The 26516-nt window shown below is 42.9% G+C and overlaps 2 protein-coding genes and 1 pseudogene across 2 annotated transcripts; 2 read left to right on the plus strand and 1 right to left on the minus strand.

The window, feature by feature from the left end:
* Window positions 1-15138: 15138 nt before the first annotated feature.
* On the minus strand, window positions 15139-15833 carry LOC136532895 (uncharacterized). Its single transcript, XM_066525476.1, has 5 exons — window positions 15822-15833; window positions 15689-15733; window positions 15355-15609; window positions 15228-15269; window positions 15139-15156 (listed from the first exon to the last, which is right to left on the minus strand). The coding sequence occupies exons 1-5, from the start codon at window positions 15831-15833 to the stop codon at window positions 15139-15141; spliced, it is 372 nt and encodes a 123-aa protein (XP_066381573.1).
* Window positions 15834-22426: 6593 nt separating this feature from the next.
* LOC136532894 (uncharacterized) lies at window positions 22427-23144 on the plus strand (annotated as a pseudogene).
* Window positions 23145-23409: 265 nt separating this feature from the next.
* LOC136532896 (uncharacterized) lies at window positions 23410-26039 on the plus strand. Its single transcript, XM_066525477.1, has 4 exons — window positions 23410-24562; window positions 24808-24886; window positions 24962-25261; window positions 25640-26039. Exons 1-4 carry the CDS (start codon window positions 23410-23412, stop codon window positions 26037-26039), a joined length of 1932 nt encoding a protein of 643 aa, XP_066381574.1.
* The last annotated feature ends 477 nt before the right edge of the window (window positions 26040-26516 follow it).

Raw genomic sequence — 26516 nt, forward strand, 5'->3', positions numbered from 1 at the left:
TGTTATTCATAACAATTAATGATTGGCCTGCTCTAGGTAATCTTTCAGGACAGTCAAACAAGGGATATAATGCATGCACACACTGCTTCGGTGATATTAGAGGTGTATTCTTCAAAAAATGTTGAAAGGTCGTGTACCTTGGCCATCGTCGATTTCTTCCTGCAAATCACCCTGTAAGAAAGAAAGGCAAACATTTTAAAGGGAAGGTAGACCACCTGACCAAGCCTCGCAACCGAACCGGTGAGGATGTACTCGATATGATCAATGATGTGAAAGTCATCTTTGGAAAAGGACATGGCAGCCAACCTATTCCGAATGACGCTAACAGTCAGGCACCCATGTGGAAGAAGAAGTCCATATTTTGGGAGCTACCCTATTGGCAAGTCCTAGAGGTCCACAGCTTGATCGACGTGATGCACCTAACGAAGAATCTTTGTGTGAACCTGCTAGGCTTCATGGGTGTGTATGGAAAGCCTAAGGACACATTTGAAGCACGATAGGACCTGCGTTGTTTGAGAGAAAGAGACAACCTGCATCCAGAGAAGACAGATGATGGACGCCATTACTTACATCCTGCCAGCTACACTCTAAGCAAAGAGGAGAAGGAAATCATGTTTGAATGCTTAAACAACATCAAGGTACCATCTGGATTCTCCTCGAATATAAAGGGTATTATAAATGTGCTAGAGAAGAAATTCTATAACTTAAAGTCCCATGACTGTCACATTCTCATGACGCAATTACTTCCAGTTGCATTAAGAGGAATTCTACCTCCAAATATACGTTTAGCCACCGTGAAGCTATGTGCATTCCTCAATGCAATTTCTCAGAAGGCAATTGATCCAACTGATCTAGCTAAACTACAAAATGATGTGGTTCAATGTCTCGTCAGCTTTGAGTTGGTGTTCCCTCCTTCCTTCTTTGATATCATGACACACCTTCTAGTTCACCTAGTCAAGGATATTTTCATTCTCGGTCCTGTGTTCCTACACAACATATTCCCCTTAGAGAGATTCATGGGAGTCCTAAAGAAATATGTTCACAACCGTGCTCGCCCAGAAGGAAGCATCGCCATGGGCTATGGAACAGAAGAGGTCATTGAGTTCTGTGTTGACTTTATTCCCGACCTTGACTCGATTGGTGTTCCTGAATCAAGACATGAGGGGAGACTAAGCGGAAAGGGGACACTAGGGAGGAAAACATATATTGGTACAGAGGATGATTATTTTAATAAAGCGCGCTACACAGTTCTACAGAACTCCTCTTTGGTAGATCCGTATATTGAGACATACAAGGATCTCTTATGATCTGAGTTTCCAGAGAAGACTGAAGCTTGGATTACGCATAAGCACATGGAAACTTTAGGTGGTTGGTTACGAAAAAAATGTCAAGGTGATGAGAGCATCCATGAGCAACTATATTTATTGGCTATGCAACCATCATGGCATATCATCACATACAAAGGGTATGAGATAAGTGGGAACATATTCTACACAGTAGCCCAAGATAAAAGGAGTACCAACCAAAATAGTGGTGTCCGTATAGATGCCACAGACCCAAATGAGAATAAGCAGACATATTATGGCCGCATAGATGAAATATGGGAACTAGAATATGCACCTACTTTGAAGATCCCATTGTTCAAGTGCCAATGGGTCAAGGTGACTAGAGGCAGGGTAACAGTAGACAATGAGTATGGAATGACAACAGTAGACCTTAGTAATATTTGGTACAAAGACGAACCATTTGTCCTTGCCAAGGATGTGAATCAGGTGTTCTATGTCAATGATATGTCTACCAAACCAAAAAGAGGGAAAAACGATAATGACTCAACCAAAGAGCCAAAGTGCCACATAGTTCTTTCAGGGAAAAGAGTCATCGTGGGAATTGAGGGTAAGTCGTACATGTTAGAAGATTATGAAAAGGATGACTGAATTCCGCCCTTCAAAGTGAACAAAGACCCTAGCATCTTGGTAAATGATGAGGACACTCCATGGTTATGACGCGATCATAACCAAGGGACATACGTAAAGAAGAAGTTCACTGCTGTGCCCACTTGATGATATAGTGATTTAATGTAGTGTGTGTTTGAGATATTATGTAATAATTGTGAATTCAGATGTTTATTATGTCGTGTTTCAAATTAAATCAATGTTTGATTTGGTGGGATTTCTCTCTCGAAAAGTTAAATTAGGATATTGAGTGATGAAAAATTAAAATATTAACGTTAAAATGATGTGAAAATAAATTTCCTGTCCAAAACCAATAGTTTTAATAATTTTAATTAAACACTACATTTTTGCATTAACAAAATAATAAATATTAGTTACATTATGTTTTATAATTATAACAAAAAATAAAAAAAAGTTAGGTTATAGATTTTTCCTATGTGCAATAAAGAAAAAGAAAATCCATATTTTTAACAAAATAATTTTATGCCTTGTATTTAATTTACTATGTATTTAACAAGAAAATCCATATTTCTATTAAAAAAATTTGCTCAAAACAGGCGGGAAACGAAACTGCAGCCCACCTTTACTCCCGGGTGCCCACCCGGGAGTAAAGGTGGGCTGCAGTTTCGTAGCCCACCAAAACAAACCCTTTACTTCTGGTTGGTAACACGCACCGTGAGTAAAGGACCTTTACTCCCGGCTGGTGGCTGGCACCGAGAGTAAATCTCCCTGGTATATAAGCGCCAGTGCCTGGCGTAGATCGATCCCCTCCTCTTCTTCCTCGTCGAAAAGCCACCCTTTCTCTTCTTCCTCGCACCGCCGCCGATTCGTCTTCGCCTGCGCATCAGCCCACCGCCGTGACACCGGAGCCCGCGCCTCACCTAGTGCGGCCCTCCACCGCGTGCGCCCATGCGGCCCTCCACCGTCGTGACAACCTCGTGCGGCCCCCTCCACCGCGCGCGCGCCCGTGCGGCCCTCCACCGCGCGCGCCCGAGGTGAGCTCTTGGCTTTCTCTCTCCTAGTGCCTAGGGTTTCGCCATTCAGCGGCCAGTCGCAGTATGGGCATGGCGGCCGGGGTTGCATGGTCGGCCGTGGCGAGGATGATGGCACGGTGCCGTGGCTTGGAACCCACCGCGCTGCTCAGCAGGTTGATGTGCAGTGACAAGTCTGGAGACGCCGCTGACGCAAGGAGGTGGAGGAGGGTGGCCGTGGTGCTGAGCGCGGCGTGGGCGAGCGCCAGCGAACTCTCTTGCTTCGACCACGTCCACAGCGCGGCACGCTCTGTCATGGTGGCCAAGAGCGGAGGAGAGAGTAGAGGGAGCATGAGGCGAGTGAGGGGCTTGGTCTACTCCGATGGCCGGTGGTGTGGACGGAGGATGCGGAAGAAGGGATTGCAGGGAGGGCCGCCGGGGACGAGCGGAGGCGAGCAAAGTCGAGCGCTGGAGGTGACGGGAATCGAGCAGCGAGCCTAGCCCCTAGAAAACGACTTGCTCCCACGTTCTTCTGGAGCCCGGCTAACAGGCCAATTTGGCTTACGGGGGCCCAGGCAACTAAACATATTCAACTTGGCCCTATGGAGCCTAGTCAGAGTGAAGGCAGGAATCCAGGCCCGTACTTGTTTGGTGCAAAAATGTAGTCACACAATACTCAAATCACAAAAATAGATCAAGAATCTTATGTGCACCTTGTCAATACCTGATATTCTCGGGTTTTTTTTATTTTTTTTGCCAGTTTGCAATGCTATATATTGACGTTTGTACTATGTTTTGCAAAAAGAAAAAAAACATGTGGACATGCATGCATGATATATAATATACTCCTTTTGATCACAGCCCCAGCCCGACGCGCGGGCCACACCCTCCAGCGCATTGACCGCAGCCCCGGCCTAGGCCGCTCTGCGCCGACGACGTCCTCCACCGCACCGACACCGCCCTGGCCCACCTCACGTCGTCGTTGTCGTCAGCACACCAGCCACCGTGCTGACACGTATATATACGTCATTTCTATTCATATGCATGTATATATACGTCGTGGAGCACCGCCGCCCTCGTTCGCCCCTGCGTTTCTATGTATATGGCGGAGCACCGCCGCCCTCGTTCACCCATGTGTACAAACATATATACGGCAGAGTGGAGCACCGCCACTCTCGTCACACCGCCCTCTCTCACGGCCTAGTCGATCAACATTCGTATTATCGTTATCGTTAACGCTAAACAATCACACTAGGGCGAATTGCGTCAGTGACTAGGGCGAACCGCGTTGTTGATGTCACCGATGTGGTTCGCCCTAGTCACCGACACAATTCACCCTCGGCCGTTTATGTATAGCCCTAATTCACCCTAGTACCGATGTAGTTCGCCCTAGTGTGGCGAATTGCGTCCGTGACCGAGGGGCAAGGTTTAATAATGCATATTGTTCGTAGATTTTACACATGTAAGCAAAGATTTGACATACTATATATTGGTTTTGGTTTTTGAAGCTAGATGGCCGACCTGAGAAACATGGATGAGGAGGAGTTGATGATGAATTTGATCAACACTGGCACTCAAGTTGCCGGCGATGATGGTGCTAAAAATAACGTGCAAGAGGATGCAGATGACGGGAGTCAGTACTTAGCTCTTGAACAAAATGAGCAACAACATATTGGCCAAGTATATATTTTTTATTATTAGCTATATATATTATCATATGTCTTATGTGTGCTCATGACATTAAAAATAATGTTTATGTTTTGTAGCCCTCTAGATCAACATCAACAACTACAACGAAGATTAAAAATGTTTGAGGTCCCAAAAAGCCATTGGAGGGCCGCTTCATCATCTCGGAGTTCAATGTGGATACAGGCAAACTGGGGGGGGGGCAAATAAAACAAAATTTGTGCACCATTGTGGTTACCTTGTATGGGACTGGCTCCTGATCAGTACCCACGAATGAAAGAAGAAGACCAATGCTCCTCATATCAGTTTTGTCTCCGATCGTGACAAGACGTTAATTTGGAATGATGTCTTGGAACATTTCACGCTCCAAACAGATGGTTATGATGATATAATAGATGGTGATGAATTGAAGGAGCGAGTTAGGGATTGGGCAATGAAGAAGATGGCCACCCAGTTTCAGACTTGGAAGAAACACCTATACACGACGTATGTCAAGAAGAACATAGCACCAGATTTCACTGTCCCAGGCCCGATCTCAAAGCAGAGGCCCTATTGGGATGAGTTTGTACAGTACAAGACGTCGGAAGAGGGTGTGAGTCGGGTGATAAAGAACCAACGTAATGCCCAACAGAAGACATACCACCATAACTTGGGATCAAGTGGCTACCCGACTACCATTAAGAAGTGGAACAAAATGGAAGCAGACCTTCTTGTCAAGGGTATCACACCAGAATCACTCAAGTGGGGAGAGCATGCAAAGAATTGGTTTTTCGCTCATGGGAGAACACTAGACCAGGAGACAGGGAAGTGCGTTTATGGCGTAAGACTGCAAGAAGCAGTAGAAAGATTGTTTTATGCTCAGAGAGCTACTGCTAGTGGTGCGTTAGGCCCAACAGAGAGAAGGATGAACTGACATACGCCATCGGGACTATTGAACACGGTGACCGAACTAGAGGCAAAGGAAGTGTCTCATGGGAGCATGGATTCTCTCAGGACAGACCTTCCTATAGAAGCTGCTAGAGAAAGAAGGAAGAAGAAGCACAGCGGCTCTAGAGGTTAGAGGAAGCGGTGCGTGAAGCACAGGAGCGAGAAAAAAACTTGAAGCGAGAATGCAGGAGGAAATCAGAAGGCAAGTGCAAATAGCAGTGAGTGCAAGCAAGCAGGCATCAGAGCTAGGAATCAACATTAGCCAATCTGTTCAGTTGAAAAGTAGTTGCGCTTCCACGGAGATACCAAATCAAGGGGACACAGGACTGCGCTTCCCTGTGGATGATGTCACTGAACCTTGTACATCGTGTGAGCTACACATTCTGAAGGGGAATTCCACAATCAAGGTGGTTATTGGTCTTGTTAATCCTATCGACCGAACCAAGACACCAAGGATTCATGGGAATATAATCTAAGAAGGATATGCTACCATCTCGGTAGATAAAGCTGAAAAAGGTTTTAGTGATTTGCCTCTTGACATTCCTAGAGGTGATGGCGAGAAGACTCTAGGAGAAGCAGAGAAGACATTCATTCTATGGTGCAAGTGCTACATCATCATTCCTGGGATGTCGTCTCCACCTCCTCCTGAACTACCTCACCATAGGTGTGGATGAAAACACTACATCATTAATTTATATTGGCTTAAATAATTAACAATCTGCTCATAATAATATGTCATTCCTTTTTTTGTAGTAGATCCTCCCCCAACCTAAATCCAATTGTTCAATCGCCAGATCATCATAGTGCTCTGTACGATGACAATGTGTTGGAAGGCGAGGCTGCATCCACACCATCTCCAAGGAGGTCTCCAACACCGTAGCTGCCACCTCCAAGGAGGTCTCCAACGCCGCTGCCACCACCTCCAAGGAGGTCTCCAACACCTCCCCCGCCCCCGCCTACCAAGAAGCCAAGTACTAGCAAGAGGCTAGCCCCGCAAACGAAGAATCAGCCCCCGCCGGCAAAGAAAGCCACCGTGAAACCAAGGGCTATTCCCAAAATAATATCTGAAGAGAAGAAAGAAGTAACTGATGCATATAAAAAAGATATGTCTAGATTCTATGACAAACTTAAAAAGGATCAAGAAGCAAGGAGAAACCCAGAGAAACCGTACTTCTTTGTAGCTCCAGATATTCTAAGAAAAAAGGTGGCTTCTTACCAGCAACAACAGCGGGAATCTCGTAAGCCGTCCAAATCAACGTTAACGGACTATGACCGCACTCTCACCAAGTCAATTGAGGCAGCAAAGAAAAAGAAGTGGGCAGGAAAAGGAGTTGCACAACTCGGACAACAATCGCACCAATCAGTCCCCCCGCTAGTTGTTGGTAATGAATATGATTCGAATTTAGGATTAATGCATCAGACAAACATACCTTCAGATGTCGATTTGGATCACCTTGGTGAATTTATTGAAGAGACTGGTCTCGACCTTTACCAGATGTTTGGTGATGAAAACATTGAGAGTGCGGCGGAGGTTGATATTTGGAAGAAAAAATTTGTACTAGGCTAGAGTCTATACAACCCTCAAGCCTTATGTGATCTGGGGACGCAAATGTACCTGCTAAACAAGTGGTACATGCAGGCGTCTACCGGTGGAGACTTCTACGTTGGTGTCAGAATTAGAGACGAACATTGGTTCTGTGGCGATGATGTTATGTATGTTGACTTTGCAGAATTTCATCAACTATGCCACCTGACCTCTCTAGACAAAGTTATCATTAGCTGCTATTGCCTGTAAGTAATAATTCTTTCAATCTATTATTAAACTCATCATATGTGTGTATATGCATATAAATTATCCTAACAAGTACTATATATATACAGATTTACAATGACAGAGCTCAGAAAGGAAGGCTGCAATGAAATTGGTTTTGTTGATCCCCATATAGTATTCAAAGACCTAGTTACTCCAAAGCCTAATTGGAAGTCTGAGTCAGAGAGTAACCTTATGAACTTCTTAGTGAACCAACGCCACAAGAAGGATATACTCTTTCCCTACAACTTCAAGTGAGTGTTAATAATATCGATCATCCTTAATGGCTCATATGTTGATTCTAGTTAATTAATGAGTGTTATGCGTTATATCCTATAAACACATGAAGCAATCACTGGATATTGATGGACATCGATCTGGTGAAAAGTCACTTGATAATCTATGACTTGATAAGAAAACCACAACAAGACTACCAAGATATGATAGATATTATCCAGAGGTAATTTCGGTATCTCTAGCAACTATATATACACACAAACATGATGATTAACAATATCTGATGACGTGGCAAATTTTTTATTGGGCAGTGTTTGGAAAACCTTTATTAAGAAGCAACACATGGGAAAATGCAAAGCGCCACTGAATGTAATCCCTTTGAAAGTAAGTCCCCTAAATCGCATCATCTTTATTAATTAAACATATAGCTTTCACCGGATCACCAGATTGGATGACAAATCTTTTTCTCGTAAAGTGGTGTCTGAGGCAGGAACAGGGAAACGACTACTGTGGTTACTATGTTTGTAAGTTTATCAAGGTGGTCTCCCAAAGAACTCCTACAGAGAAACTCAAAGTACGTTAAAAATACACTATATATTCATTTAATTATTATTATTAATTATGTTACTATGTCTTTATATATATATATATGTATGTACATATATTAATTTATTTTCCTTTAATTCAAACCTGTAGGCTCGATGGTTGGAGGAAAAGGTCATACGGCAAGACCAAATCAAAACAATTCAAGAGTCTATAGCCGGATTTTTTAATGACCAGGTCATCGATTCTAAGGGCGAGTTCTACTTCGACCCAACACTACCATGGAAGCCAAGCTAGAGGATGAGAGGAAACTTGTTATATCACAACAACTATAATGCAATCTTTTGTAATATATGCACATGAAATAATATAATGTAAAATACACATATGCATGCATGCATGCATGTAAATATATATATGATGCATGCATGCATATATATATATATATTTCTATGCTTGAATTGTGTGATTTAATTCGTTCATTGTGCTTGAACCGAAACATACTATACGCGCGTATAAATGTATAATTAGCAGCGTACAATACGACTTCAAAAACCTATTTTGAAAAGAAAACAAAAAAATGAAAAGAAAAGAAAAAAGAAAAAAAAACTTTAGTCTCGGTTCGTATTACCAACCGGGACTAAAGGGTGCCAGCCATCGTGGCATGTCAGGAGGCACCTTTAGTCCCGGTTGGTGTTACCCACCGGGACTAAAGGTCCCCCTTTAGTCCCGGTTCCTGACCTAAGACTAAAGGACCCCCTTTAGTCCCGGATGCTTGCTCCCAGGTGGGGAACCGAGACTAGAGGGGGTTCCCCACCGGGAGTAAAGCTCTGTTCTCTACCAGTGTTTGCTCTGAACCTGATACAAACTGTATCCTGGATATCTTCATTGCTGCCAGGCTCTTGACCAGCAAATTGATTATTACATGGGAATTCAAGTATCTCAAGGCCTACAAGTAAGAGTGAAAGGAAGACAAGGAAAATGAAATAATTTCATTTTGATAAAACATATTTTTATTATTATTATTTCAGATATGATTCTACATGAGAACCCTATAGTCAAAGAACAAATCTTTCTCTCTGTATACTTCTCGTACAAGACATTTAGCTCTTTGTTTCTTCTTTCATTTCACTTGCTTGCTCGCTGCCATTTTTGACCACTCTGTAGATCTGCTGGATGGGATCTGAAAAAAAAAACAAAATTGCTATTAATGACATCAGCTGGAATATCTTCTGTAGGACAGCAAGCTATTACCGTCAATCTAAAAAGTCACTAACTCGCACAAAAGATCAATAATGTAAATTGAGTAGAAAGGTCTTACCAGCACATGTAGGTATTACATGGAGGAAGTCGTGCTGGTGGACATTATCCATCATCTAGGTATTACAGCAAAATGGCTTTGATTCGATTACTGGCTACAGTGACTTATCATCTCGGCAAGGCGTGCTGGTGGACATTGCTCCATCATCCCGTCCCCGCACATGCATCTTCATACCCATATCAGATTTTAAGTGAAAAAAATAGAAAGCTTTAACCTATGGAGAAGACAGCTTGCAGCCGATTTAATTGCCCCTCTCAAATATTCTGTAGCAAATCTTGCAAGGCCTCTCAAATATCTTCTGTACCAAATCTCTCAAATATTCTTTCATGATGCGGTAGAGAGTACCTTGCAGGCTGTCGGGGGGGGGGGGGGGGGGGGGGGGGGGGGGCTGGCCGCACGCCTCCTAGCACCGCCGAGGGCTAGCCCCGCCCTTCCACGCGCCGCGGGGGCTCGCCGCGTGCCGCCCTCCCGTGCGCCACCGGGGTGGCCGCGCGCCCTCCCCCACGCCGCCAGGGGTGGCCGCGCGCCCCCCTCTGCGCCGCCAGGGTGTGGCCGCGCCTCCGCAGGGGCTCCCCCGCGCCCGCGCCGTCACCATGCCTATTGTCTGCCGTCAGTCTTCGCTAGCTCGCCTTCTCACAGATGATTGAAACCCTAGCTCCTGTGCCTCCGGATTGGTGGGAGGTTGGATCTGAGGCGGAGCCGCAAAGGTGCTCCATCACCGGGTAAACGCGCGTATCGTAGCGTTGAGTTTTTTTTAGGTTATGACCTGCAGGCGCATGCGCGAAGGTCCGCGGGAGGGCGATGGAGGGCAAACACACTAAACATGAGTCGTCGGATTTGGATGAGTAATGAGAGAGAATGGCTAAGAGATAATCTGGTGCATCCGTTTTGATTGTGTTATATTTTCTGGGTGCATTTATAGGTGTGGATGTAGCATAGGTCATGACTGTGGAGCAGGCATTTGTTGTGTGGTTGTAGATTTATTCTAACTGGTGTATTATAGGGGTAGATTATCACCTTCTAATATGTGCCTAATCTCTTTGAACGCTGAAACCAAGCTAACTCTTCTTCTCTCAACAAATGAGAGAATTAAATTAAAACAAAGAGAGGCAAAAGTACATCAAAGGAGTTCAAGAAGCGAAGAAAGAAATGAAAGAGGATAAACAAAATTACACAATGTTCTCTAGCAATGAAAGGAATGGGAGGAAAATAGCGCCTATTTGCATTGTGGACAACCAATGCAATTCAAATTGTGACTTGAACACAAGAATGGAGGCCTGAGGTGGCCAGGCCAAACCGGCCAAAGCATTCAGAGATCAGTTGCGGCCTTGTGGGCCATACACGCACGCATTGAGTACTCCTTGAAGCAGCTCGTGTGGGCTGACGCCTGACGGGCTGGCTGTGGCTATTAGGAGGGCTGAGGTCTCACGTGCTGGACCGTTTAGATGATCCAATAACATTCTCTAATAAGGCCCAAACAGATAAGACGATGGAAGAACAAATATCCCAGCCACCACTCCTGTCACTGACACAGCCAAATATGTCGCTGTCAGTGTCCTTTTTTTCAGAAGGCTGGGTCTTAGAGCCGGTTTGGTACGGCTCTCGGTGCTTAGATTCCTACTGTTAAGACACTGTGCAACACTATTTTTACTGTAGCATGCTAAAAAATGGCTTTGACTCCTCCAAAAATAAACTAGAAAGAAAAAGAGCTGGAGGAGCGGCATATTTGGAGCTTCTCCCGGCTCCGCCACATTAGTGCTACAGTGCCGGAGCTGGAGCCGGAGCCCGGAGAAACCTCTCTAAACGGGCTCTTAATCCCAAGGTTTCAAATTCCGTGTGTTGATTGAAAAAAGGGTTTACACCCAATTGTTGGAATGGAAGAGGGTTGAAACCGAAATCATTTCCAACACAAAAGCAGGATCACCTTTTGTGCCCGGACAATTCTTTTCTTTAACAGAAGGGATTTGAGGCCCTACTGAGATTGATTAGAGAAAAAAGGTTCAGTACAGACATAAATTAAAGAACACCGGGCGTCTCTGCATTCATATGCAGTAAGTTCACACTTAAAGTCAGACGATGATACGAGAGACAGAGGAAATTGAGATAAGCAGCTTATTCTTTTGTCTTATCAGCTAGCTAACAATGTTTTTTTCTCTCACAATAAACCAACATCAGTCAAACTTACCGACCAAAAAAGCGAACAGGACCGTGGTAAAATTGTGGGAGAAGCAGCAAAAAGACACGGCAAAACCGAAAAGGTGCGGCACGGCAAGGACCACGGTCCTGTGTGTGGCGGGACTAGTGCCTACTGCCGGACCGGAAAGGACGGCGAGCGATCGGCGGCGTCTGAACCTGAACTCTGAACGGCCCCCGCGCCTTCAACGCCGGTTGGATTTGGCGGTTGCTTTTCCCTGGTGGCCTGGCCCAGTGGCCCTGGCCTTTTCCGTTCCGACGAGGAGAGGCGCCGAGTCGAGAAACAAGCGCGCCGCTGTCGAGTCCGTCTCCTGTAGCGTGTGCGGTGTGGCCGTGTGGGCCGTCGTGCTCTGCTCCGGGGCCGGGGCGGAGCGGAGCGGAGAGCGTCTGTCGCGGCGGGAAACGTGGTGCCGGATAAAGGATCCGGTCTGCTCTGCCCACGCGCGCGCCCTCTGTTCCCGCGGGTACCTAGACACCGCTTCCTCTGCCCCAAGGCCGCGGTATGTTCGTGAGGTGCCGGTCGTGCGCGAGCGTGATGACTGATGAGGTCCAGCCGTGGCGGCGTGTGGCGTGGTGTGGCCGTGACATTGAGCCCTATTCGGTTGGCTGGTTTGTATCGTTATTGGTTCGTGAAGAAGTACTCCTGTCTGATTTATGTGAGAGAAAAATAATGTTCCGATTAAAAATTTACGATCATTTACGACGAGCCACAGCCAAACGATCAGGCTAATTATTGGCATCGCCAGCAGGCTCCCTGCAAGGAAAAGAAGCCCGGGTCCAATGCTCAGTAACACATGTGGAGGTCGAGCAAGGCGCAAGCTTGCGTTGCACGGTGGCTGCTAGCGCGCCACGGACATCTGATGCCGGATTCGTGCCTGTGGATTGACTTGTCTCAGAGCTATTTTATTCAAATGTCTCTCCAAATGATAATGAGTTTACGAGAACCCCGGGCTTGCCCAGCATCCGTGGAATAAAACTCTTAAATGGGTTCTTTTTTGAACCCACGTCGTTGACCTCTAAAAACAATTATAGGTGAGTTTAAGAAGAAAAAAACATTTGGAGATGCTCTAATAGTCATGATTAACTGGGCAGCTCTACAACAGCTTGCCCGGATGGGTCCTCTCTTGGGTGGGCATTCGACGGACCGATGGATGGCCTAGTCTTCCAAAACTGTCTTGGCTGGTTATGAAAATTGTCCTGGCCGATTTTCGCAGAGACATGCAAGAAGGCCCTTTGCAAGTGCCCACGGATGTGGTAATTGTATACCACCTACGAATACAAATATCTTGGGTTTTGTAATAATAAATCTAATTTCATCAATTCTAAGTATGGTAACGACAGTGCTGTGCTCCTATCCAATGTGAGAGAGGTAAATGAATAAAGGGAAACTATTTCATGGCAGCCGCACATTTTTTATAGGAAAACGTCCATTTTTTTTTTGCCCTCCAACTATGGCTGCAGTTTTGTTCTAACCCTCTAACTCCAAAACCAGACACGCGCAGTCTCTCAACTCTTAAAACCGTTTAAAATTGGCCCTCGCGCCATTCGACCATGGTTTCCGCATAGTAAACCCGCCACGACCCCGCCTGTCAGGCCTTTTCCTCTCACCGCCAGGTTGGGACCACCTATCATCCCCCTCCCTCTCTTCACGGCGACGCTTGGCGTGTGAGAGAGCGAGAGCGGAGCGGGGAAACAGAGCAGGGGCGGGGCAGGACAAAGTTGTTGTCCGCGCGCAGCAGCAGGGGAGAAAAGGGCAGGGCAGAGCTGGGGGGAGAAAGGGAGAGCAGAGGTGCGGTGGAGCAGGGCGCGGCGACGGCGACAGGAAGAAGAGCTCCTCCGTCCTCGCCGACGCATCCGCTCTGCTCTACCTCCCATCTCACCCGCGCACCCCTCCTTCCTCATCGACGCATCCGCTTTGCTCCTCCTCTGGTGCTCCTCGCCGACGCATCTGCTCTGCTCCTCCTCACCTCCCATCTCACCCGCATCTGCTCTGCTCCTCCTCCGATGCGGCGGCCCACATCTCCTCCTCTGATGGCCCGTAGTGGGAGGAGCAGCGACCTGCATCTGCTTGACCGCCGTGGTGGCGGGCTCGTGTGGCGCGGCGTGGACCCTAGCAGAGCTCCTCCGTCATCCCCGCACGCTAGATGTCACAACCCTGGCCTCGTCTGGCATCTGCGCCAGGCCATGCCCCTTTGACCTCACCGGTGTGCACGACGGATACCGAGGCGTGTGCGCTTGCTGCCAGCTGCATGCTCCGCCATCCTCGTGTGTCAAACCTCGGAGCAGAGAAGCACCATCTTCGGAGTGATCTCCTCGACGCAGAGAAGCGTGACGGATTGTGCTCGCCATGCTTGCCCATCTCTATGCTCGCCGTGCTCGGAGCAGAGCAGAGCAGTCCTTCTTCACCTCCGGCCGAGCTACGGCCAACAAATCTCTCTCTGCTTCACGCTAATACAATCAGCCCCAAATCTCTTTGCTTCAAGCTAATACAAGAAGAACGGTGGCCACTACTAGAAATACCCCTTGTAGTGACGTTTTATTTATATGATAGACACGTTTTATTTCGTCTCTACAAGATTGTAGGCATGTTTTTATAAAGCGTGTTAGAAGCGTCTTCGCATGAACCGTGTCAGGACTTGTAGAGACGAGTTCTCTAAGCGTGTCAAGGTGATAAAGAGACGTATTGTAGAGACGTTTGTTGCATGCCTACGGACATTGATACAATTTTATAGATACATTTGTATAACGTGGTTATTTGTGTAGTTACGTTATATAGCAGCGCTTCATATGTGCTAAGAAATTTAGAGACGTTCTCATAGATACATTCGTATAATGTGTGTACTAATGTAGTAATGGTGCGTAATGATGTTGTATTGTGTGTTAAAAAGTGTAGAGACGTTCTCATAGATATATTTATATTATGTGTGTACTAATGTTGTCACGTTTTGTAATGACATCAAATTGTGTATCAAGAAGTATAGAGACGTTTAAGTAATACATTTATATTACGTGTCTAACAATATAGATACATTGTTTAGTAACATCATTTTGCGTTTCAAGAAAATAGAGACAATTTTACACACATTTATATTTCGTGTCTACTAATATAGAAACATCATATAGTAACGTTTTATAACGTCATCTAAAAAAAGATATTTATCCATTTTATAATGTGTATATTTTTATTATAGCCATATTTATAGTTACACATTCTTACTAGAAATAAAGAGACTTCTACAAATTTGGACACACATGAATTGGAATGACTAGATAATGAGGAAGTGAATCATGAAGGCATTGCATTGAAAAATCCACTGTCTTTACAAAACAAGATAATGTTTAATGACCCATTAAAGTGCACTCTTAGAAGCAAACCATATTCATAAAGAAGCATAGGAAAAGTGGCAATATTATACAAATATCTATATTTTTCACTAACATCTAAAGTCTATCTTGTTCACTCTGAAACTTGTAGCTTCTCTTTCCAAGCACATCAAGTTACACGTTTCCATCAAGCTGCAAAATAAGACAAGATTGAGTTGACACATGAATTCTAATAAAACCAATATAGCAAGAATGAAAGATACCAAGGCTGTACCAGCTTGAGTTGAACTCTTAACTTTTTTAACCTACAATGAGACATGTGTTTAGAGGGATATGTAGTATATTTTTTAGAAATACAAAATAAAAAATCGATAATATAAGAGAACTTACATGCGAACGAGGCCAAGCAACAAGAAAGCCAATAGCATCTTTCATAGTTTTGATAGAAAAGAGTGGTCTAGGTAACATCTCATCTCCATTGTTTCCATTGCCATTATTTTCAAGGGTCTCAACATAAACCCCAACAAATTCTTTTCCAAGCACAGTGCCACCAATGCTTCGAGTGCTATCAGTAGTCACTAGCTTTCCTTTGGCCACGATTTTATAATTGTTTCTTAGTGAAATAAGATAGACTTCCAGTTGGCTCTATCATTTTGTAAAACATAGTCATGATCATCAAACTTGTAATTAATTTAGCTTCAAAACAAAGGAAACAAGCACATACCGATCCTGATTGATTACAAGCAGGAGCTTCAATTCTTTGAGATCTCTGCAATAGACACAATCAAACCATATCATTGATCTAGCAAGTTCAGCTATACTTTGAAGTGTTACAATAATATAAAATATAGACATACAATATTGGTCATTGTGGTAGCACGTGGAAAAGTTAGACCTTCAGAACCCTTATCTGCATGACCTTGATTCTCAATATGTGCCACCTGCAGTCATAGTTGCACTATCAATTTTGTGACATGTAACATGGTTTATGTTGCACTCAATTCGGATTTTGATAATCAAATAGATGTACATGACTAGAATAGTTCATAATGTTAGCACATCTCATACAATAGTTCTTAATCAGATTATTGTTTTTAACTTCATATTGGGAGCTATAGCAAGATTGTTAACCAAATCTCACATTAAGACCCCTTCAAAAAAATATCATACATACTAGATGGAACTAAGGAAGCAGCATATTTCCCTTCAAATGTGTTTATGAGCTGCAGTCTCCCACCAGTCTTTCCTATCTGAACAAGCCAAGTATGGAATATTTACTTGCTAAGTAAATTTACTTTTAGTCACATGCCTATTTACTTGCTATGACAGTTTTTCTTTTGCCCGCAGTAAGGATAACAGCAAAATAATTGTTGCTGCATGTGACCATAAAATAGCAATACATTGGAATATTTATTTTGTGCTTTCTTTCAGGACAAAGCATCCAGTGAGACCATTTTACACTAAATAATAAAAGAGTTATGATCTGTGGTTCAAATCTGAAAGGTTTTAGTTTTCAGGTTTGTCTCTAGTTTTTGTGAATTGAAATCTGCAAGGTTATATTTTCTAAGAGCAGATCGGTGAGCAGAGTTTGGCAAGAACTATCCCTGGAAAATCACAAATGCAGGCTGTCTGAGAAGCAATCAGCAGTAAGCACTGTTGAAGCTACGTGGACAACCAAAAAGAGTAGACCTAAATTTTCTTGCCCCTTGTATATTTCTAACATACCTTTGCAACCATTGGCTCACGTGGTAACTCTGGCATGGAACAATCCTTGTTGACTTGACTAGAATTCTAGGCCTGCATATTTGTAACCTTAGAATTTAAGACATTCGAATGTACTTACATGGTATATTGTATCTTAGAAATTAGAAATAAGGGTTGTGCTCCCTTCTAATTCCTGTAGCTGCATCTCATAGCTACAATAATGTAGAATCACAAACAAGCAGGGTGAAGAAAGGTTAGCGTTACCTAAACAGATTTTTTTGGAGAGCACGCATTATCATTGTCGATCTGAATACCATCATCGCTACATGCGCCATGGGTACCGTCATCACTACAGTCTTGCTCAGTATCAGTCTGACCATCCATTTCAGTATCAACAACCTACAGAAAAATGAAAAAACATACGCTTAGTTACAAGATATGAATAAACTCATTCCTAAGAGAGAGACATAGACAGGGACCCCATGGAGGCTTACTTCATCATGTAGAGCTCTTTCCATTCTTTTTAGCAAATCATCATCTAGGTACTTTTGTGACACAAAAGCAAGCCAAAGTTTCATAGCACCACTCATGCATTGCATCTTATTGTCCATTGTATTCACTTTGTCATGGTACCTTCTTTCTTCTTCAGTTTCAGTAACAAGAGTAATACATTTAGAAACTTGCACTTGACTCCAGTACTTATCATCGTAGTACCCACGTGCTTTTAATTGTTTAGCAACAATCTCGTTGAACACCTCATTAAAATCATTAGCTGAAAGATTACCATTGTTCTGCTCTTTTCTTTTTTCTAATTCCTCAAATGATGCATCCTATCGAAATAAGCATATAGCAAGGTCACATAATCATAACAATAACTCCAAATCGAATCCACAAGTAGCAGAAAAATATACCATTACTAATTTCACTTTGTTGGTGCTGTATCTCCCACTCTTTTTCTTATGAGTAGCGTCCCATAATTCTATCCTATGAACCTTTCCTTTCCTTCGATCTTCCTGCACAAGATATTAAAATTGAGAATCCAATCAATTCTATTACATGATCATTGAATTTTACACATAACAACAGTTAGAATATATATCACCATCTCTTTCTTCAGTCTAGCATGGCTTTTCCTCCCCGTTGTGTGCGTATTCTTCTGTTCTTTTGCACACCGAGAGTTTGTTGCACACAATTTCTGTAAACATAGCAAAATTGTAAAGCACAAATGTTACATTACTTTCTTTCAAATTTCTTGTAAATGTTAGATAAAAAGATATCACCTTATGTGCTTCTTGACACCAAAAGCTAACAAGAGGTCTCCACTGATGTTCATTAACAGTTATTGGTCTACCTTGTATAATTTGTTCTAGAGATCTCTGTTCAGGATTGAAATGTTCTTTCTTCAACTTAGATTTGTAGGCTCGCCACCTATTGTTTACAGTTCTTAAGATCCAATCTCTTGTAAGCTGTAGCGTTTGTCTAGGAAAGACAAATTTTGACTGTACAAAGAAAAAGTAAATAGTTGATGATTGGAACAAACAATAGTGTACTTTTCTAGCATTGTACAGATTACATTTACCTCAACATCCATGATTATTAGTTCCTTGTGTTTATTGAATAGAACATTGTCCCATCTTTGAATGTGTAATGGCGCAAATGTATGTGTTTGTGCTAGATCACCAAGGTGTTGTCCAAGAACAGAGGCTGACCTTTCATTTGGTACACCATTTTCATCGGTCCCTACAATTACCTTTCCTCCTTTTAGTTTTGATAAGTCTGAGACTCCAAAATCTCCTAAAACTTGTCGCACCTGTCCATTAGGCCCTACATGTATGAAATTATATTATTTGACATTGTATTTAGTTGTGTCACCAAAACAAAAATCAAACTTACATATTATCTTGATTGGACTTGCACGTCGGTTTGGCATGTGGGCTAATATATTGTCAACATCTGGAGGACCTTGTAAATTCTCCTCAATCTCATTATCTACCAAATCATCAGACTCCTGTTGCTCATGTCTTTCATCTTGTGCTTCAAGGTGCAAGTTTCTTAATCGTCGAGGTCCTCTTGCCATGATTTCTACTGCAAAAGAGCAGTTTTAGTTTGCTGCTCAACAAACAGATAACCAAGAAAAGTTTCAATGCTGATCCTAAATCACATAGTGCACTCATAAGATGTCGCACGGAACCAACACAGTGAGAACCATACATACAGAGGGGGAAATGAAGAACATGAATCTTTCTGACAGGAAAAAGAGAGATGGATAAGTATAAATTTGTAGCGCTGACTGCGCTCTAGTAATCTACACAATGGGATCATTAGATTTTCACAGAGTGACAAAACCGAATAAAGAGAAGTCATAGAGCCAAATAATTACTCCATACAAAATCCAAGAGTCAAATAACTACTCCATACAAATTCGGAGAAATCGTAGAGCCAAATAATTACATATAGTTAATAGATGTTTCATGGAGTAAATTTAGATCAATTTTATACAAAATCGTTTAACACTAAAATACAAACAGAATCATAAACAATGTTATATGTTTTCATATAAGAAATAAAATTGTCTTTTTTATAAGAATTGTTCAGAGCTCATAACTGAGGTTGAGTCCTATGTTCATGAAAGAAATTCTACTAAATTCACATGTACATGTTTCGATCTATCATAAATAAATGTGTTCTAGACAAAAAGGACATGGATCAAAATCTGCATACGGCAACTATTTAAGATGTGAAAATCAGAGAATCTGCAGTACTTTATTTTAGAGACAAAATCTATTACTGCAGCAGGAAGCAGGCAGTAGGGGCACCGGGCACCGCGGGGGCGGGACGGTCGGCCGCGCCCAGGCTACCGGTCGGGGTACGAATGCGCGTTCGCAGAGGCTGGACTGCCGGAAGCAGAATAACAGAGAGGAGCGGCGGGGACGGCCTGGGCAGCTGGAGCCCTAGCTCTGGCTGTGGCTGCTGGCCGGCCGGTCGCTCGGTCTGGGAGGCGCTGGAGAGTGGAGATCAGGTGAAGGCCAGGAGGGGAAAGGCTCACCGATGGCAGATCAGGACTAGTCGACGACCGGCGGATGGCCTATGCCGTCCGAGGAGCGGCCAGGCCTTGGGTAGTTGATGCGTCGGCGTCGAGGAATTTGGGGTGCGGGTGTGCCGCACTGGCGTGCTGCGGTCTCGCAAATGGGAGCGGCGGGGACGGCCTGGGCAGCTAGAGCCCTGGCTCTGGCTGTGGCCGCTGGCTGGCCGGTCGCTCGGTCTAGGAGGCGCTGGAGAGTGGAGATCAGGTGAAGGCCAGGAGGGGAGAGGCTCACCGATGGCAGATCTGGACTAGTCGACGACCGGCGGATGGCCTGCGCCGTCCGAGGAGCGGCCAGGCCTTGGGCAGTTGATGCGTCGGCGTCGAGGAATTTGGGGTGCGGGTGTGCCGCACTGGCGTGCTGCGGTCTCGCAAATGTGGAGACGGAAAGGAGTGGGGGAGGTTAATAGATGCGTTTTTTCCGTAATCTCACGCTGTGGGGGTGATTTCGGAGCAAAATTAAAATGTTCGAGCCCTCCACTACGCGGCAAGTTTTTGCAATTATACACTACAAAATAGGCGGCAAGACAAAATACGTTCATACAAAATTCTGATTGTAATTATCTTGTATATATATATATGTTAATGAATATCTATGAACTTTTCCAAATCGGATCTTTTGCTGGTTTCATGTTTTTGGAATATTGTTTGTATATATGTTAACGAATATATGTGGAAGTACCACCAAATTTGTTTTAATCTCCAACAGTATTCATATTGTTTTGAAATAATTTTCAAAAAAATAGCAAAAAATTTTTCAAGAAAATATGTTTTTTAGAAAGGCGGCAAGAGATTTGCCGGATTTTTATTAGACGAGCAAAAAGGAACAAGAAAAAAGAATTACAACAAACAACGGGAGACCAAGCTCACCGCCACCACGGCACACCGGCCGACAACCCTACTAAATACTAGAACTACTCCTGTTGTGGTCCATCATGAAATCTTGTTGCCAACTGGTATTGCTCTATATCTTCCTTGCAAAGGAGTGCCACCTGACTAGGCTACAGCGACTTGTTCTGAAATGTTCTTCGATTCCTTTCCTTCCATAAATTCCACCAAAAATAGATCATAATATCATCAAACGCCTTTCTCTGATCTTTGTCTGTCTTAATTCTGCACTTTCGCCAGTATTTGTGCAGGGATCCTGTCATTCCGACATTATCAATCACCGATAGGCTGAACCATCGCTTGATGAAGGACCAAACTTGCCTTGAGAAAGTGCAGTCCTTGCAAAGATGTGTCGGTGTTTCCGGGTCAATACCACAAAGCTTGCATACTGGGTCATTTGGCCAATTTCTTTTAATCAAATTGTTTGCCGTTAGGATTTTTTTATGCAGCAAAGTCCAAGCAAAAAATCTACATTTGGGTTCCGCCTTTGCTTTCCAAATCGGTTGAAGTTTCAGTTTGCTGAATGTGCCCTGGAATTGAATACAATAGGCGCTTTTGGCTGTGTATTCCCCAGGCATGACAGCCCCGAAGAGGCCACACAGGGCTCTACTAATACGACGAAACCTACGATACATAGGGCGTATCGCCCTAAACCCCTTGCTTGAAGGGGTTAACATTGATTACTTGATCCCCTCATGACCAGCGCCTAAGCCTCCATGGCCGGAGCCACGGCAGCCTTCTTCTGGACGGCGCTTGTCTTCTGCTTCTTGGCTTCCTGCTCAATGAGCATCTTGATGGCCTCCATGGGTTTCGAAATTGTATCTAAGAACCTGTCAATCAGTGTAAAGTTGTTTTCAGAGTTGTTATTGTTTAACTCTCGGCTAGACTGATCATCAATGGAAACAGATTGATTGACATAATCTTGCTGGATGTGCGCAGATGTGGGCTCAGGTGGCACAGGTATTGTATACGTGCTGCACCACTTGCTCCTTCTCCACTGCTGCCTGATTTGGAATAATGTCATGATTTAATCTTATAATGTTGTGATTTGAATTTTATACAGAAGCCGCCGGTAGCCTTCGGCCATTGGCCCGTCGCATCTCGCGGCCATCTGGTGAGTGGTGAATATGTGTGTCTGTTACTCTGTTTACTTAGTAGATACATGTGCTCGAATTAAAACTGGTGATAAAATTATTTGTGAATTTGGGGAATATGTGTCTGTGAAGCAAATTGAATTTGGAAGGCAAAAGAAGATGCAATCTAAATAGCTCAAATTATATACCGTCGGGTCACATTGAATTAACCATGAAACTGAGCCTTCTTAACACAGGGTAATCAAACCTGCTAATATTCCATTGCCCGTAACTGCAGCAGAGAGAGTTCTGGAAACTTGCAATTGCAGACTCTCTACATGACTTTCTTTTTTTCTAAAGTGGAATAATTGCAGACTCTCAAAACTCATATTGTATGGTTTAATTCACTACTGATATTAATCTGCCTCAGATATGCTTTCTTGTTACTAAATGTCTAAACTTTGTATATTTTTATGCCTTGTGTTAATGTGAAATTGTGTCATCGTTTTCATTTAGTCATGGTTGAGCAAGTTGGACTCGATCATGGTTAGTTTGAGTACTCAAATTAAGGAAGTTAGTTCATCTACCATAGAAACTAATAATCTTAATTAATTTTGTTGCTGCCAGTCAAGTACTATTTTTCGTACTCGAACATGTCTTGCAAAAGAAAAAAACTGATTGATTTCATTTCATTCTTACTCCTTGTTAGAGGGTCATGGATCGAAGTTGGATGAGTAAGCCAAGACAGGATACTGCATATCAAGATGGTGTTGAGCAATTTTTGACTTTCGCTTACCGGGACATTCCACGTGATAGCGAGATACTTTGTCCTTGCAAAAAATGCAAAAACAGATTAAACCATAGCCATGATGAAGTCAGGACACATTTGAGATGTGATGGTATTATTCAAGGTTATACGACCTGGGTTCATCATGGAGAGATGTATGAAAGTCCACAATTTGCATTTGTTGACGTGCCAACTGACACTACAAACTTGCCTACTTCGGGTGTCTCAAGGGCTCCTGCAGTACAAGATGGCATGCAAGAACTACTTCAAGCTGCCTTTTCAGGAATGAAATGTTTGAGTCACTACCAAGTATGTCTGAAGGTGTAGTAGATGTTGAATCAGGATTTGCATATATGGAACAAACTGTAGCTGAGGATGTGCATCCTGCAGATGACAATGCTAAGGAGAGTGAACAGAATCTATATGAAAGATACTTGAAGGATGCACACAGAAGCTTATATCCTGGGTGTAAATTTTCTAAGTTGTCATTTTTGGTAAACTTATATCACTTAAAATGCTTAAATGGCTGGACACAAGAATCATTTACAAGACTTCTAGGTGTGCTATCTGATTCATATCCTCCTCATGTAGACCTACCTAAGACATATTATCAAGTGAAGAGAATCATCCATGCTTTAGGCCTTGACTATGTGAAAATACATGCTTGCCCCAAAGATTGCATGCTTTTCCGAGGAAGTTCAGCTAAGAAAGATTTTTGTGATGTGTGCCAGAGCTCTCGCTGGAAAGATTTTAAGAAGAATGGTTCTACAGTTAGACCTAAGAAGAAAAAGAAACCAGCGAAAGTGTTGCGCTATTTTCCATTGATACCGAGGCTCCAAAGGTTATTTTCAACTACCAAAACTTCAGAAGACATGAGATGGCATGAGGACGGACGCACAAAAGACGGAAAAATGCGACATCCAGCGGATGGTGAAGCTTGGGAAGATTTTAATCGTAGATATCCTAAATTTGCAGCAGATGCTCGTAATGTACGCCTTGGTCTTGCAAGTGATGGATTTAACCCTTTTGGGAATATGAGTTCAAAGCACAGTACATGGCCTGTAATGCTGGTTCCTTACAACTTGCCACCTTGGATCTGCATGAAGCAAACATCCTTACTGTTGTCAATGATCATTCCTGGACCGGATTCTCCGGGGAATGATGTTGATATATACTTACAGCCCTTGATCGATGAGCTCTTAGAATTATGGAAAGGAGTGCAAACATGTGATGCCTCTTCTCGAAAGAAATTTCCTCTGCGAGCTGCACTGTTGTGGACTATAAATGATTTTTCTGCATTAGCTTACCTATATGGCTGGACCACAAGTGGTACATATGCATGCCCATCATGTGGTCCAGCAACAAAATCATTTCACCTGAAGAATGGTAAAAAGATGTGCTATATGGGACATCGTAGGTGGCTCCCGCAGAACCACATATATCGAAGGCAAAAGAACCAGTTTGATGGCATGGTAGAGGTTGGACTTGCTCCTGAAATAATGAGTGGTACTTCTATTTTAAAAATGTTAGAAGGTAGAGTTTTTGTTTTAGGGAAAAAGGACCTCACAACAAAGAATACAAAGGGAAATAACAAAGGAAAAAAGAAAGGAAAGCAAGGTGATGAAAGCCATCAGAAATCCAAGCGTAAAAGAGGACAAAAGAAACAGAAAGATGGGAACAATGGCGAGAATGAGAAGAAGCCAGAAGATTGGTTGAAAAAGCAGTCAATATTCTTTCAGTTACTATACTGGGAAAAGAACAAACTAAGGCACAATTTAGATGTGATGCACTTAGAGAAAAATCTATGTGACAACTTAATTGGAACTTTAATGGATATTCCTTCCAAAACAAAGGATGGTCTTAAAGCACGACTGGATTTAGTGGAACTTGGAATTCGACACAATCTTCATCCTGTGGTAGATAATGAAGGAAAGCAAACTGTGCCTGATGCACCTTTTACCATGTCTAGAGAAAAAAAGGAGGTTCTCTGTTCAGTATTCCAAAACCTAAGAACACCTGATGGCTATGCATCAAACATTTCTAGGTGTGTTAACATGAAAGATTGTACATTGACTGGACTAAAAAGTCACGACAATCATGTTTTACTACATGACATCCTTCCAGTGGCACTCCGATCCTGTTACCCAGCAAAGATGTCATGGAAATAGTTATTGGAATATCTAATTTCTTTAAGAAGTTATGCTCGAAGGTGATAGATACTGATGAGCTACAAACCCTTCAAGAGAGTATTGTGGTAACACTCTGTAATATGGAGAAAATTTTTCTACCATCATTTTTTACTGTGACAGTGCACTTGATGGTGCATTTGGTAGAAGAAGTTAGACTTGGTGGCCCCGTTCACTACCGGTGGATGTACCCCATGGAGAGGTATGTAATTACATTTTGTAGGGTTATTGTCAATAATTTGTTCAACTAACAACAAGTGTTCATGATTTCATTTAGATTTTTTGTTCGGCTTAAAGCGCTTGTGAAGAACAGAGCTCAGCCAGAAGGTTCGATTGCTGAAGGGTATTGCATAGAGGAGTGCATGACATTTTGTTCCAGATTTCTTGATGGAGATACTCGTTTTAACAGACCGGCTAGAAATCCCGAACCTTCAGGCAGTATGAAAGATATGTACATGTTTGAGAGTGTTGGAGAACCAATTGGAAAAGCTACTGTAAGCCATTTTGATAGCCAGCTTCTTATTCAGGCACATCGATACGTGTTGCGACACTGCGATGAACTTGAAGAATTCCGCAAGTGTGTACTATAATTTCTCTTGACTCTATTTTAAATTTCTATTATGTTGAAGCCATCACTGTATAACAAATAATCCATTGTTGTAGAGAGTTTGTGGATGAGGAGAAAGGAAAATCGTGTCCTTCAACTACTTTGACTCTGGCTTCCATCGATAAGTTGATAGACCAGCACTTCCCTAACTGGTTGGAACAGAAGGTAGTACAACTGAAATAGCTTATTAGGCGAGGAGTCTAATAGAATGAATTGATCTAATAATTAATTTCTTCACTAGGTTATCCTAGGTGATGGACTAGGAATCACTAAAAAAGTTCGAGCTTTGGCTGCCAAACCGAGCAGACATGGTGTGAGATACAGCGGCTATATTATTAATGGTTTCAGGTTCCACACACTGAGTCGTGAGGCTGCAAGGTCGACACAAAATAGTGGTGTAGTGAACATTGCAGAAGATGGGGTTAATTATTATGGCAGATTAACAGATATAATAGAACTTACATACACTGACTACAAGGTTGTTCTTTTCAAATGTGATTGGTATGATGTCCATCATCGTGCTGGTTTACGAAACGATGAGTTTGGATTGCCACTTGTGAATTTTTCAAAGAAAATACACACTGGGGAAAAACTGGAGCATGATCGCTGTGTCTTTTCTTCACAAGTGGAGCAAGTCTTTTATGTTGAACACCCAAAAGCTGAAGGATGGAATTCTGTGGTAAGATTTAAGCCACGAGATACTTTTGACATGGGTGATGATGAACTGCCACCGGATGAAGCAAATTAGACTAACTGGCTTTCAGGTATTATCAGGCTTTTTTTAGAGTATGTGGACAATTGAGTGCCACTAATTTTGACATACATAAATATAATAATAATTATTCAGGTTGCACTTATTACAAGGCATATTTGTTTCAGGTTACTCTTGTCTATGCAGGAGGGTGTGTGTTGCTCTGTTTCACCCAGGTGATGGATGTGTTCCTGCATGATGGATCGAAGAGCATCTTAGTTTCTGTAGGCTGCTAGCATGTGTTTTCTTTGTAATATGTTTTTTAAGAAGTTTCATTTACAATTGGTGGTCTAAGTGAGAAATCAATGCCACTCACATGTAATGCTTGAATTATTGAGAAATTGAGTCCAGTAATTTATAGATTGGTCGTATGATTGAGAAATTGAGGTTAGTCATATGATTGAAAAAGCAGCATGTGTTTTCTTTTGCTTGAATCTTTGAGTGAAAATTATGAAATTGTTGAGCGTGTGAAAA

This window comes from Miscanthus floridulus, unplaced genomic scaffold (assembly GCF_019320115.1).
Source record: "Miscanthus floridulus cultivar M001 unplaced genomic scaffold, ASM1932011v1 fs_737_3_4, whole genome shotgun sequence".
In the NCBI taxonomy this organism is placed as follows: Eukaryota; Viridiplantae; Streptophyta; class Magnoliopsida; order Poales; family Poaceae; genus Miscanthus; species Miscanthus floridulus.

Excerpts from the sequence above, each read along its gene's own strand:
- LOC136532895 (XM_066525476.1), bottom strand. Across the intron at positions 15,610-15,688 it reads CTTGTAATCAATCAGGATCG|AGCCAACTGGAAGTCTATCT; the intron begins GTATGTGCTTGT and ends ACAAAATGATAG. Across the intron at positions 15,270-15,354 it reads TTGCTTGGCCTCGTTCGCAT|GTTAAAAAAGTTAAGAGTTC; the intron begins GTAAGTTCTCTT and ends GTCTCATTGTAG.
- LOC136532896 (XM_066525477.1), top strand. The coding sequence starts at position 23,410 with ATGCGACATCCAGCGGATGGTGAAGCTTGGGAAGATTTTAATCGTAGA. Across the intron at positions 24,563-24,807 it reads GTGTGTTAACATGAAAGATT|TGCACTTGATGGTGCATTTG; the intron begins GTACATTGACTG and ends TTACTGTGACAG. Across the intron at positions 25,262-25,639 it reads GAACTTGAAGAATTCCGCAA|GTTCCACACACTGAGTCGTG; the intron begins GTGTGTACTATA and ends TAATGGTTTCAG.